The sequence below is a fragment of the Cicer arietinum genome, chromosome 1, assembly GCF_000331145.2.
Source record: "Cicer arietinum cultivar CDC Frontier isolate Library 1 chromosome 1, Cicar.CDCFrontier_v2.0, whole genome shotgun sequence".
NCBI lineage: Eukaryota > Viridiplantae > Streptophyta > Magnoliopsida > Fabales > Fabaceae > Cicer > Cicer arietinum.
Window position 1 is genome coordinate 48387690 of NC_021160.2, and position 15867 is coordinate 48403556.

Below are 15867 nucleotides of genomic sequence, written 5' to 3' on the forward strand. Positions count from 1 at the left end.
AAAAAAAAAATATATATATATATATATATATATATATATATATATATATATATATATATATATATATATTTTGAGGATGCAAGAGGAGAAAAAGAGATAATTTGAGATTATATTAAGGGAGGAAATTTGTAATATATCAAATTCAAAATCGACTTCCTATTCTTTTCAATAATTATTAGCAGGATCAAATGTTGCCACATTGGTATAATCATCCTCCTCGTTCGTCAATGTCGCCGTTTCAATATCCTTCTTCTCAATATCAACAAGAAGGACATTATCAACCATATATTTCAACGACGTCGAGTGATAATTATAATTGATCTAATTTTAACCAACCATCTTTGCATTAGTATTTTCTCGCACAATCATCAACTACTCCAATTCAACATTCGAATAAGTTTAGATCATCAATTCTTCATAATTCTGCTAGTCTCAATTCCCCACTACTTGATCAGGATAAATTATCATTTAATGAAATGTTAAATTTTGATAACAATCATAATGAGAGTGAGATTAGAGATTATTAAGGAGATAATTAGTTTTTAATATTGTGATATTAAATTTTGTTTTGAATGATCAATTAATTTGGATATTATTTCATGTTTTTATTATATTTATTTATCTTTATTTTCAAATTTATTTTTGTCTTATTAATCATTTAAAAAAATTAAAATTACATTTAATATATATTAAATTAAATTTAAAATATAAATAATAAATAATTAAAAATATATTAAAAATAAAAAGTAATTTAAATTATATTAAATTAGAACTAAATAAAATAAAAATGATTTAAATTTATTTAAAATTATATTAAAAATAATTTAATTAATTAAAATTTTATTTAATGATGTGAGCATTTGGGAGGACCATTGCTCTAGGAAATAGTCTCTTATCTTTAATTTGTGAGGCCACACAACCTTAGAAAAAAATTGACAACTTTATTCTACTAGGCCTGGAGCTGTAAGAAAAGACTAACAACTTTAATCTACGAGGGTTAGAGCCCTCTAAATATGCTGACACATTTATTCAGTGATAACTACAACCCTAGAAACTATTTAGCTGACTACAATCAGCGATGGCCGAAGTCATAGGAAACTATTTCGTACTGTAATTTGTGAATGTCAGAACCCTATGTGTATTTGTATCACGTTACATTAGTGAGAATCTTTTTCCTAACTATGCTATGAGGTCTTTGACCCTAGGTCACTGCCATATATTTTATTTAATGTGGGAGGCTTTATCGAGGGCTTTAGCCCTATAAATGATTTTTGACCATCACAATACTTAAGGTCTCGTGGCCCTTACAAATTTTATTTTTATTAGATTTTTGTGTGCCTTTAATTTCTAACACTTTTGACCCTAGCTAAGTCCATTAATTGTTGTAGTGATCGACCGCCTACAATAACTCTAAAATTTTATTTTACTATACTTTTATTTCAAACATGCATATTTTTATTGTTGAATTCACACAACAACCAAAATTATGTATTCTCGTTAATTAGTTTTTCCTGTGTTTCATTGTCTTTTTTATTTTGGCTCCCTTACTGGATTTGTCCGAATAGTACCGAGGCACGACTCTATTTCTGAAATCAACCCTTCATAGAAAACTTGCTTAATATGTTCCACCACTTTTTCACAATTCAGTGCCGCATTCTAGATTGAGACTATTTTTATTTGTTGGGTATTGTTTAATATGCTCTACCACTCGTGATGGAAGATACATCAACAAGAGCAATACTTTTTTTTTTACTTGTTTAATTGAAATTTTCTGGGATTTCTTTCGGAGATCTAGTGATTTTTGCAATTGTTATATAATAGTTATATAAAGGGCCGATCTTAACCATTTATTATAGTTATATCACACCTTAGTTTTAACATTGATCTTTATTTTGTCCAAGAAAATATCACTTAAGTTGACAATAACAATAGGCTATTTAACCAAGTTGATCCGAATATTGCAATGTCAATTTTTTTTTATTATAAACTATTAATTATTATTAATATTAATAATGGCAAATCAAGTCCAACAAGTAAAATTAATATAGAAAATGTAATATATTTTTTTATCCAAAAAAAATGTAAATATTTTAGTGCTCAATATATACATGCAATTTCCCGGTAAAAAATATGTACAAGCAATTTAAGAATTTAAAAGTAAAAGAAGTGAGCAAATTATTTTTCTCTACCTATCTTTTTTCAACTTTAAAAAATATAGTATTTCAATTAAATTTAGAAAAAGATATTGTACATGGAGTTTTCTTTATAAATTTGTAATAACTGTGCAAAAAATATACTAATTTAAAAGTGAAATTTTTTAAAAGATGATAAAAAATTGATAATGGTAAAAAATGAAAATAATTATATAAAAGAACCAGCAAACTCCGTGTCATTTTCTATATCAAAATTAATGTAAATATATTTTATATTGTTCAAAATATAAGATAAAGTTGAATTAACAATAATTAATTTTTTCAAAATTTAAACTATATATATCAACTTTTGTGACCTATCTTTTATTTAAAACTTGATAGAGTATTATTTTATCTTCATAGTATAAAAATAATAATTAAAAATATTGGTGATCATGACTATTCTAAGTCTCTAAGTCCCCGACTACAATCACAACAATACATATTATTAGTGCGTGATGATTTTCTTTGTGCATATATTGTGTCTGGTGTACAAGCGAAATTTTATTTTAAGTTATAACTATACTATGAGTATTTAACTTATTTTGTTAGTTATCATACTATAATTGCTTTTATAAAACTATTTTCATTTTGTTGTAAAGAAAAAGATATTAAGAGTTTAAATTTGAGGAATTGACTCCCTCAGTATTCTCAAACATAATATTATGTAAAATGAGTTATATATATAAAGAGATATTACTTTCACGATAAAAATAAATAAAATAAATAAATAATATAAATAAATAATATAAAAATAAATTATAGATGTTGAACGAAGGTATAAGAGTAATTAGTTGTGTTCACATTCACTTTCTGAGTTAAATTTGTTAATAAACATACGACAATTCAATTGAGTAATAATTTTAAAATTAGAGATAATTGTACCAACTTTAGACATTAAAACGTTTAAAGTGGCTAACTTTTTAAAAAAAATGTATAACCATATTATTTTCTTATTACATACTTCTACATAAAAATATTTTATTTAAATCATTATTTTTTACTCTTTGCCTCACGCGGACTCAACTATGTGGATTGAAGGGGCGAGTGGAGAGTACAGAGGTCAAACCGGAATTAAATTTTCACAAAATGGTATTGACGCAAAGTACGTAAAATAAAATAAAAGTGTATTTTTTTTCTTAAAAAACATATAATTATTTTAAGTTGCTAAATTTTAAAATTTATATTTAGCCTGTTGTAACAATTGACAATAGACACGTATACAAAAAAGTAAGCATGCATTGTAACTTCATTGGCTTATATAAGGCAGCATAATATCCTTAATAGGAATTTCTTCTTTTGAGTGAACCTATTTTGATCCTTAGAAAAAACACCAAAATAGAGTCCAACATGCATTGTTAAAGAACATTAGTGATGATGCCGTGTAAAAGCATGCTAAGTATACTCAAATTTCCTATTCATACCAGCAGACAATGTTTGTTCATACCTTTTTTGCATGGTCCCTCTAAGTAACCAATGGGAACTAACACATTAGTAAGGTCGAACAGCATCAAATTGAAGGTATGTATTCATGTTTAGTGCTAATTATTTTAAGCCTCCACTAATTGCGGAATGCCACGCTTTGGTTTGAATGAGGGCCAAACTATCCTCTAAAATTTTTATATACCCAAATAATAATAATAGTCATAAGCCACAACAATACACACAAACATTAAAGTAACAAAAACTAAAAATAATCTTACAAATGAAATGCCAAAATATTTGAGGGTCTCCTCTCTAGTGGAATTGCACTCACCTTCCTAGTATATATTGAAATAAAATGTATGCTCTCTCTTGACATATATTTAAGGGCTTTGTTTAACATGCACAAGCAAGTTGCCCTATACTTTTGTTGTAGTACCGATAGTTGTGATCGAAACAGAGCTACGTCAAGGATAAGACCATTAAAACATCCGTTTTAGATTTCTATGAAAAATAAAAAATTTATTTTATTAAAAGATTTCAAAAAATGTTTAATAAAAAGACATCAGATTTTACTATTTTTAAAATTAAAACATATAATTTTTTTTTAAAATTTAATATTGTCTCAACACTATTAAATAATTTTAAAAGAAAATATTACACGGCATCAATTATATTAATTTAACGATGTCATATTAAAACATAAAAAATCCGCTTTAGACCTTATTAAAATTGCTTTAGACCTCATTAAAATTGCTTTAGGCCTCTAAATGTGTTGGGTCAGTCCTGAATCAATGTGTCAGTATCATATTTGATGTATGTGTTAGTATTTGTACTTCATAGAACCATACACATGTTTGTTTTCACATTAGATCAATAAGTTTCAACATTGGAGAAAATGAGGTACGATGAGATTTATTGATCTAATGGTAGAAAGTAAATTTATGAATGATGCAAAATTATTTTCCTTGTGCATCCTATACTTAGGCATTTTAAATGACACATATTTTCTCTCTATCTTTTATAGAACAAGTCGGTCTCCCATCAACTACACACATTTATCTGTTATGTGGAAATAAGTGGGATATGTATGTCATTTAAATAGAACTAAAGAGAGATAAAGTGCAATTTTCCCAACAAACAAAAGCTTAGCGTTCATATAAATAAAAGAGGTGTGTGCTACTTACACATATTTTACAAGAGGTGAATGTATTCTCCCCTATTTCCTATGACTATCAAAGGTTCAAACATGACATAAGGTTTTGTAGAAAGCATATACATCTCAAAAGTTAAGCTGTTTTCCAGAAGGGCATTTTATCTTTTACATAATTTTTAATGGCATCTATAACTTTGACAGGAAATGTATCATCCTCTGGATAATAGGCAACAGGATCTTGTAGTAGATGCAATGGTAGGTTGAGAACACCCTCAAGTACTGCATGTAAACAATATGCCGAATATGTTACGTGATATCCACCTTCCTGCACAATTAGAACGCGTCCGTCGCTGTGCTTTTTCGCAAGACTGTGAACTATCCGCCCGATTTCTCTATAGCCTTCCATTGTTAAGCATTGCCTTCCATTTGGATCAAACTGAAACACATGCAGGGTTTAATGTAAGTGAATGTGGCTTTGTTTTGTTGAACAACAATGAACTCAATATATTTTCTAAAATTTGTGTTCATTTTAAATTGATAAGAAGAAGATGGAAGACTGTAAACAATTGTGATAGAAAGAAAATGGAAGATAAGCTAAGAAGAATGCATTTTCAGAAACAATTTGACATTTTCAATTTTTTTGAAAATGCTAGATTTGCTGTCAAATATCATAAAAGAAAATAGTTTGAAAAACATTGGACCAATATCCTCTTATATTTAATAGTTGAAGTGAAAATCAAAACAGGAAACGTCAAAAATAAAAAGGGCCCTTAGGTTTCCATATCATGGTTGTACTACTACTAAGCCCATCTCATAGAAGTCATATACAAGTATCTTATCAGGTTTTAATTTCTATGACACTACAAAATCAAGTCTATAGAAGCTTGTCAATAAAATGCAAACATAAATCAAATTATAAACGAGAAATAGCAAACAAAAGATAAATAGAATAACTTACTGCACTAGAGTCTTGTCCTATAACCAAGACAATCATATCAGGCTCAAATTTATGAATTGATGGAACAACTAATTCATTGAAAGCATACATATATCCTTTGTCTCCAGTTCCATTTGGTAGAGGTATGTTTAAGTTATATCCATAACCTTCTCCATCACCTAGCTCATCAATCGAACCACTCTGCGGATGAGACGGACCCCACGATCCATGGTTCATATGAAGAGAGATGGTAAAAACTTTATTGGATGAATAAAATCCCTCTGCTGTGCCATTTCCATAATGAACATCAATATCTATAACTGCAACTTTTTTACAACCAGAATCTAAAGCTAACTGTACTGCTAAACCGGCATTGTTAAGGAAACAGTATCCATCGGCCTGAGAAGGCTGAGCATGGTGACCAGGTGGCCTAACCAAAGCATACGCAACTTTTCCATGTCCGTCAAGTAAATGCTTCATGGAAGATAGTGTAGTCCCGGCAGCAAGAAGTGCAGCATCCCATGAACCCGGGTTCAAGAATGTTCCGGTACATAGCGTCTTTCCACCTTCTTTATCAGCTTCTACCAACTCATTTATGTACTCTAAGAAATTACAACATTAGAAGTTATATATATCATTCACTGTTTAAAATTGTTTGAAGTATAGGCTACAGCAGGGTCAGAAAATAGAAGAGAGAAATTGTGAATTGTGAATTATGATTTCTCAAAGGTACAGAAATGTTACAACGGGGTTATTTATACTGTGTGTAGCACAGTTGCTCCAACTGAATTCAGGAAGTACTGGGAAGAACTTATTTAAAAGGGCTTATAAAACCAACCAGCTTATATTCACTTTCTCTTCAATTGTAAAAACATAGTACAAACGTACTTAGTTAGAATTTAGTGTATGAAAAATACTCAAGCAAGTGTTTTAACCAAACGTACTTAGTTAGAATTTAGTTGCAGCTTACAGTACAGTAACAAACAAGCTAACTGCTAACTGACCTTAATTGTCAGAATGATCTAGAATATAAATAATCAAATGTCCAAGTGTCAACTTAGTCATAAGAGCTTGACTTTGTAATATCAAGTGACAAAGTTCAAATCCTAATATGGACAGTTGTTAAATGATCATTAGTACCACTACTATTAATAATAATTCTCCCTTCTCCAATTTTAAAAAAAATGTGTTGTGTGCTGCGCACAGCACAATGAAAACACACTCGGAATAACATAAGCACAGAACTGAATGCTAAAATGTGCCTTTGATTAATTAAATTTGGTCGTGAAATGTGAATTCCCTTAGTTCGTTTGATCTATGAAATTATTAACAAAAGACAAAGTCAAGGATGTTTTTTGTAATTTGGATTTATTTAGGTACTATAATGACATTGCTTCACAGATAAAAAGAAACCGTTTCTCATCCTCACAATCCCAAAATTTGGCTTCCTAGTAACTGACTAACTAAAGTAACTTAACTCACATCTATAAAGTTTGAACTTTGTATGCAAAGCACAAATTTTACCAAAATACCATTTTTCACTTCAATTAAGAATACTAAAAACCCCTATGATTATACAATTCATGCCAATAAACACAACATGCCAATACAAATTGTAGCACCAACATCTCTAATCGGCAGGTGTGTCCCTGTGTGACTGATACTTGACATCTTGATTACATTCAATTAGATTATATTCAATTAGTTCATTTTCTCAAATTATTAACATTGTTGATGTGACAGTGTCGTGTTCTGTCAGTATACGTGTTTCACATAAACAAAATGATAGGAAATGGAAATTAGAGAGAAGCCAAGTTCATTTATGGAAAAAAGAGATAGTACCAGGAGTGTGAAAAGAAAGGAGCTCAGAAATAAGGGCATGTCTACCAAGGTTCCAAGAAACATAAGGAGAAATAGGACCTTTTTTAAGGATAGAAACCATGTTCCTGACCCTGTCTGAGTTTTCAGGGTGTTTCTCTAACACGTCCAAGAAACCAGGGTCTATTCCTGTGTCAAAAACTCCATTACCGGTATCATGATTGAGCATTCCTTCATGCCAGAAAACGTCAATACGGTTCACTGTGGAAGATTCCGATGCATTTGTGTCTGTAGCCATGAGAATGAACGTGACAGGCTTCGTTGGTCGCAGGTTTTACTTCGATGAGCCAGCTTGTTTAAGCCCAACGGGCCTGAATTTTGAAGGGTACGAGGTTGGTTTTCTTTTCATGTGAGTAGAAAAAAACTTGAAGCAATTAAATAGTTGATTTGATTCGGTTCGATATAAACCGGAAGGAAAAAAACAATTCAATTTAATTTTTTTTCATAAAATTGTAAGCTCATTGCATTTTATTAATTATAAGTTCTTGAATACTTATGCGATTATCAATGAAAATTTTGACACTAGTTAAAGAAGAAATTATTTGTGTTAATGCATAAGTTACTCAACCAACTTACAATTTTATTCAAAATTAACTTATGAAATTGAAGGTACTAGATTATAGATAAAAATATAAAAAAAAATATTTAAATACTTCGAATGATATATAAATATATAATTTATATAACAAAATAAATATAACTAATTATATTATCTAACTAATTCATTTATGTTTAATAATGGCCACTGACGGGCCACATCAACAAACCAATTGCTTCTCTAACGAAAACATCACGTAGGGGAGAAAAGCATTTGGATTTAGCAAAGTAAAAGTGACCATTATATCACATATACATATTCTAATTCCAACAAAGTTTAATTGAGAGGATAAAGACACATATAATTTGAATTGAATTTTTTAATGCATCAATTGATTAATTTGATTTTTACACTTTAATGACAGAAAGGAGTACTAACAGCGTATTCTCTAACTTTTTTTCTTTTTCTACATTTATCGAAAAAATGTGGTTTTAACTTATTTTCTTATGTGAAATCACTTATATACTTCTTTTTCCTGTGCAATAATCTTAATAAGTCGTTTTTATATAAACTAGATTTTTTTTTGTATTTTTTTGTTGTTGTGATTTTATCTCCTCAAATTGGTGTTATTTGTTTTCTATCTTGTTGCAATGTTCTTTAGATTTTCTATCTTATTGTGGTTTTCGTTTGATTTACATTGACAAATCAATTTCGATAAACTATTGATTCAATCAATAACTAGTTCGTCAACGTCGCAAATCTGGAAACATGAGTATTCCAATCACTTTGATTTTGTCACATTATTATCTCTAGGTATTATGTTGTTTTATGTTATTAACTTGGATAGTGTGAGTATGTTCGCATATTTATCTTTTTTATTTTTAGCGAAATTGGATGAATGAATATCGTTTTCTTTTTGTAAAAAAAAAAAACACATGCATTTTAATACATTATCTTCTATTATTTGAAATTCACATGTCTCACTAAATTATGTGAGTCTCATTTAAATTTAGTTTAATAGAATACATACAAATTTCAATCAATAAAAAAAATGTATTATAAAAAATATATTAAAGAGTAAATTTTTAGAATTATTCACTCATTGAAATTTATATATTTCACCACATCAGAACACTTCACTCCATTTTAATAATATTTATTAGATATTAATGTAGAATTAATTAAAAACTTACGGTACATAAACATTAAATTCTTTCATTTATCTACTATTTTGAAATATTCATTCTCATTGTTATAGTTTTTTGAACTAATCAAGAAGTGTGGGTTTTTCATTATATTATTTTTTAAAATAAAAAACTCAAATTTGTTTTTCTTTTTTAGTACAATCGTAAAAGCACCTGAAAAAAAAAATACAAACTCAAATTTTCCTAAAGTCCAGTAATTTCTCCGGCCCAAATTGTAAGTAAAAGTATTTTCTTTCATACTTATTAATTAAATACATTTAATTTTTTTGATTTTATATAAACAAATTCAATCACTAATTTATTCTTAATTATTAAAGTAATCATCTCCTACAACATTAAAAACAATTTTAGAACAATGTCAGTAAAGTGTGGATACATAAATTAACTCTTGTATATATTTAGATTAATAAATATATGTATTATTTTACTTATAATCGAGTTTAAAGAGAGTTTGATGTAAATGAACATAAAAATGCTTTGACCATTTATATTGAATTTCGGAACATAATTTGTACCGAGTAACTAAATTTAAATGTTTTGAAAGTTTGGATAATTTAATTTCGAGGTTTATTAGTTTTATTGGAATAAGGAGAGCAGATGTAGGATATAGAAAATATCAATCCAAGCTATATCCATGTTTGTTATAATCGTTTTTTGGATACAGTGTTTTTTTTCTTTTACATACATTTTTTAATTAAGAGAGACACATCACATAAGGTTAAAGAGAAATCACCAATCTTATAAAAGAATTACGATATAATTTAAATATAAAATTTTAAACTTGAACTCAAATTAGAGAAATGTTTAACTATTTATACTAATCAACTACAATTAGTTTGTTGTTGTCGTCCTCTCGTGGGGTCCTTTACCACTTTCAATTCTTTCTTTTTAGTGCAAATTCCACTGACATTCAAATCATCAAAATCTTATAAAAGTTTTAACATCCTAGTTATAATAGTATATATGTATTTCTTAGTATAAAAAAGTGGTACAATAATCAAGGATATCATCCTTGTCATAAAAAATACTTAATGATGTTTAAACTATAAAGTATCAAGTCACAACTTTCTTCTAATTTATTCACTAACTATTTTTTATCTTATCTCAATGTAATTTCATCATTAATGTATATAGTTCCAACCCCATATTATAATATTGGTGGATCACTCAGCAACAGTAACAACATGAACCGAACCATCACTATCAGAAATTGGTTGCACTATTCCCCTATGAAGTAACTCATAAGGCACAAAATTAGCAAGTGATGCTAATTCATCAACACCTTCACAAATTTTCTCAACACAAATCACAATATCAATGAGAAGTGATGCAACTGTAGCCGCTGGTATTATCTCAAAGTGATTATCAGCTCCTTCCCATGGGTTTGTTCTTAGAAGAGATTTAAGAGATTCAACAGCACTTTTAGCATTTGAAACATGGGAATTTGGACTTGATGATTTATACATTTTTTTAATCATCAATGATGATTCTTTAAGGGCTTTTCCCGACTCCAAGCTAATCTTTGTGCACAATTCTTGAATTATACTTCGAAATTCATATGGAGTCTGTATTGCAAAGTACAAAAATTAAATTAGATTGAATTGTTTGATTATCGAAATTTACAAAACCTAGGTTAACATACACATTTACTTGTCTTTGATTTTCACAAAAGTGAAGTGTTAAATCTATTACATCGTAAAAGACTTGTTTGTATAGTTCTTTTTAAGAATAATCATTTTTTTAAATAATAATTACTTTAAAAAAAATTCGTTTGTTTGTTACAAATTTTGAAAATAATTAGAGTCTAAAAATAATTTAAAAATTACTTAAAATGAAAATTTATTTTAAGTAATTTCTCATAAAAATCATTTTTATAACTGTTTTTTATTAATAAAAATTGATTTTCATTATATATAATCAGGCTCACAAAGCACTTAAAGTCAAAGTCGACAAATGAGACATAAAATTATAAGGGGCAAAAGCAAAAACTAACATACATATTTTACGGAAAAATTGATAACATACTATAGAGAGGTGAAAATATATCTAAACAAAAAGTGAAGTAGCATACTTTAGGATTGTTGAGGTACACACTAAGAGCTTCAATTTTGTAAGCACATAACCGTGCAAGGTTACCGATCTTTAAGTATTGCTTCCATGGATGGCGAAACCTAAATTGCCCATGACGAGGTTCCCATCTTGCCAAAACAGCCTGTAAAAGTGAAACCACAATTTAAAGAATCAGATTTATTATTAACCATTCACGATATTTTTTTTTTTACATGTTAATTTAATCAAATACAAATTTTACAATAGAGTATGTACCGGTAGTATAAATATTTTGACTAATTATTTATTCTAATTTGTCTACAGGTGTATTATTATAATATTTATTAAAGTTGATTAAATTAAGAGTTTTAATATATTTATCTATATAATTTTGATTTCAATAATTAAATAAATTATTTTTATAATTAAAATTTAATTAAAATCATAACAAAAAAAAAAAATAGTATTTCAAAATAGACTCAATTTTTTTTTTACAAATTTAGTACTGTTAAATGTAAAATATGATCAAATTCATTCATAGATAACATGTGATTCAACTATTTAGTAATTTAATTTAATAATACCGAAACATTTTAGTTGTAATGTATTATAAAAATCCACTTAATCAAAACACATACAAATAAAATCTTTAAAAAATATTAACAAGATATGAAATGATGGACTTCTTAAATAAGATTGTATGCTAGAGAACATTATTGTTATTGGTCTTTACCATTGATTCTTCCATGCTTTTTGAAGAAAGGACTCTTTTATATCTATGGAGAAATTGCTTATCATTCTCAGCTTCTGTATTCTCTGAATTGTTGAAGTATTCATCTCCAAATCCTGCGTGTGCCACCGTTTTCATTAGTTTGAATTATTAATATTTAATAATTATATATCATGCATTGTATTATGGTTTTAAAAAAATGTTGTTCAACAGTTTTTTTTTTAAGGATTATGAACTTGGTCATTCTCTAATTATAATTTCACAAAGCAATATAGTTTTGTGTGCCCGAGCATATTGATTTATACATGACTATATAGTCTATATTCTCTTCTTAATCAAAAGTTTTATAACCTTCTTTTTTTGCCTTTTTAATTTTCTTTTTTTGAAACAACAGAAAACATTAGAACAAGATATATAGTACTTAGTAAAAACAAAAGATATATAGTAATTGGAGATTAAAATATCCATCCAAAAGAATCAAAACAAATAATTGACGTGGAAAGGCAGAACATGGAGTTTATTGGGAACCAAACATGTGATAATTGGACGTCGTCTATTCACTTTAGGCCTACCTTTTGGTATAATTAATTGAGTGATGCTATCAATAAATTCACATCAGTTCATATATACATATAATGTTTTCAACGATGATAGTTATGATTGGTTCTACAAAAAAAAATAAAAAATAAAAAACTATATTGAGAGACTGTATAAATTAAATCTTTTGTTTATACTATAATAGGATAATAAATATGATTAAACTTTTTTGCTTACATTATTAGTGCTCCATTATTAAACTCAAAACCATGTAACTAAGTTTTGCATTAACTTAAATGCTAACGATTGACAATAATGAAAAGCCAATTAAAAGAAATATAAATATTAGGTAGTTTAAGGTTTAATGAAAACAGGGGGGACAACTTAAGACCGAAAAACTAGATACAATTTAAAGCTACTATTATAATTTAAAAAATAAAAAAAAAGGGAGGTAAATTAAGACTTAGGTAAAAAAAAAGTTAATTGGCAACTCAACTTCAAATTATGTTTCAACAATTTAAAATGTAATAATATAATATTATTATTTTTTAAATTTCGATATTATTAAATTCAATATTTAATTTTGAATTTAAAATTATATATATATAGTACATACCTTCTAAAAAGTCTGCCAACTTTTCAATATTGCCAGCAATTTTTCTGTGAAGATCCTCTCCAATCCAAACAGGGCATATGAAAATACATACCATAATAGCTATACAACTCCCAATTATGATTGTTAATAATCTCTCTTGGGCAATTTCTAGAAGTTCATTCCCAGTCTCATCCGAAAGAGATATCAAACAAAAGGTTAAAATGAATATTATCATCCCATAATCATATCTTGCCTTCAATTGAGGGGAAAATCTCATAAATGTCACTCTTTCAGCTGAAAAGTAAAGAAAACAAAAATTACATCCTTTTTATGAGTAAACAAGTTCTCAGTCATAATTAATTAACTCTATTAAGTAGCTAATAGTATTAAGTATAATATGAAATTAATTAAATTATATTTACCTATCACAAAGACAAATATTGAAGTCATTACAACTTTTCCCTTATCACCACAAAGAGTGGCTATTTTATTGCTTGCAACACCAAGACCACCCGCTAAACCCGTTGCCAACATCCTATTAAAACCTTTTCCGAGTGTTGCACCTGAAAATTAACCCGATTAGTAGATTTGTTTAATAATAAATGTTAGTAGTTAATGTGTTAATTTGTTTGAGTACTTAGATCTCTTTATTAATCAAACCGTTGAAAAAGTTATGCAATTAGTAGATTACAAAGCAAAATTTCCACGTCATTATAGCTACTACAAAAGTTTGAATTATCCATAAAAAAATTAGAGAAGAAAAAAATGAATTATCTCTCTAATATGGTGGTTAAGTGTTAGAGATGGAAGTATTAGAGACTAATTTGATTCTTTTGACCTAATTTTTGTCAATAATTCAAAAAAGATTATAGTGCAAAAAAAAATAGTACAAGTCAATGTAATTTATGTATTTAAAAGGATTTCTAAATCAACAAATACTTACCCACAGAAAGTTCTAGGACAATAACAACGGTAAGAACGGCCCAAATTATGTTGTCACCAAAACCATAGAAGGTAGGACGAAAATGGTGCAAAATATAAATCAATACTAATGCCAATCCAACCTTGAAGGAATGAATAACCCTTCTTGGGTCATCTTGTCCAAACTCTTTTATCATACTTATGACTATCACTAACTTAGCCCATGATTTCTTAACATTTGGTGAGGTCATTTTGGAATATTGCTCTTAATTCAAGGGGATTAAAGTGTTTGGTAGTCCACAAAGAATGCAAGGTTAGGGGCAAATTTATACATGTTGGGATTTGACACCCTTAATGAGACAAACATGTTTCATGACGTTAAAATAGTGACGTGGTCGAGTTTGTATGATGTGGAAGAGATGTACTATGCGACACATTACACATTTTAGATTTGTTAATGGCTTAGTTACTTTCTCAAAATAGTATCTACTTTAATTTGTTCCAAAATATTGCTTTGTCATTTATTTAAAGTTAAAATTAATACATTAAAAATATTTATTAATACTATGAGGAACCCTCTTGGTACGTAGTCGATGTTGTCGGTGGTCCTAATTGTACTTACATGAGAATACACATGTAGAAAATTGGAATAATGTATTTCAATGAAGTTGTTTTTTTTTCTTTAAATAATAAAGTAGAGTGAACCCCCTACAAGAAAAAAAAATTACTTAGGATAAAACATTGTTGGATTTACACACACACACACAAAAAGAAAAAAAGGTAGAATTTGCATTATGTACCAGTTTAGATTAATTTCTTTTTAAATATTTTAATCTATATGCATTGGACTATTTAGATCGTCGTTTATATGGTTTAAACTTATAAACTCGCGGATTGATTTGGTAATCCTTATAATTACATTTTGATTTAATTTTTTTTAAATAATAAATTTATTTTTATCGACTATATTTTCATCGAACATTAAATTAAACTTATACCACAAAAAAAAAAAAGTCTAAACCTTAATGAATTTTGGACTAGATAATACTTTTGTGGTTACAAATTATATTTTATTATACTCTTATTGTTGATTTGGACTAATGCAATGATAAACTCGATATTACAATGTTATTTATTATTCACAAACGAACCAGTTTATTTAATGTACGAATTTATGCGGAATGTATTAATCAAGTTGGCAAGCTTTCGAGGAATGGGACATATTTTGACCTTATTACCGTGTTTACCGCCGCGTTAAAAAAATGGACTTTTCATTTTTACTGAACAAATTATTCGACTAGATTCCTTTTTTCTTATAACATACATTTTACCTTCATTCCACTGTTTGATCAAGATATTATATTAAAGACAGCGGTTTAGTAACATGCATTTTATAGCTTATATAATATTTTTTGATAAATTATTTTTAGTAGTTTTTTAGTTTATGTGTTATTATTTTAATAAAAACTTGATTTTATTTTCTATAATTTATTTACAATAATTTTAAATAAATAAACTAGTTATATCTTAAATAATTTAAAATAAATTATTTACTATATTTCAAATAAATAAATTAACTAAATTAATAATGTAAAATAATTTAAATAAATATAATAATTTAAGTTAAATAATTAAAAGTAATTTATTAAGTATAATTTAGAACAACTAACTAAATAAAAAATATTATATTAATAAAAAAATTGAAAA

General features: G+C 27.5%; 2 protein-coding genes across 2 annotated transcripts; both read right to left on the reverse strand.

Annotated features, from left to right (window-relative positions):
* Nucleotides 1–4742: 4742 nt before the first annotated feature.
* LOC101493250 (histone deacetylase 8) lies at nt 4743–7983 on the reverse strand. The gene is made up of 3 exons (XM_004487396.4): nt 7550–7983; nt 5729–6309; nt 4743–5206 (listed from the first exon to the last, which is right to left on the reverse strand). Exons 1-3 carry the CDS (start codon nt 7821–7823, stop codon nt 4904–4906), a joined length of 1158 nt encoding a protein of 385 aa, XP_004487453.1. The 5' UTR covers nt 7824–7983; the 3' UTR covers nt 4743–4903.
* Nucleotides 7984–10315: 2332 nt separating this feature from the next.
* On the reverse strand, nt 10316–14457 carry LOC101494212 (aluminum-activated malate transporter). Its single transcript, XM_004487666.4, has 6 exons — nt 14183–14457; nt 13662–13802; nt 13261–13533; nt 12111–12223; nt 11400–11540; nt 10316–10893 (listed from the first exon to the last, which is right to left on the reverse strand). Exons 1-6 carry the CDS (start codon nt 14409–14411, stop codon nt 10492–10494), a joined length of 1299 nt encoding a protein of 432 aa, XP_004487723.2. The 5' UTR covers nt 14412–14457; the 3' UTR covers nt 10316–10491.
* Nucleotides 14458–15867: the final 1410 nt, after the last annotated feature.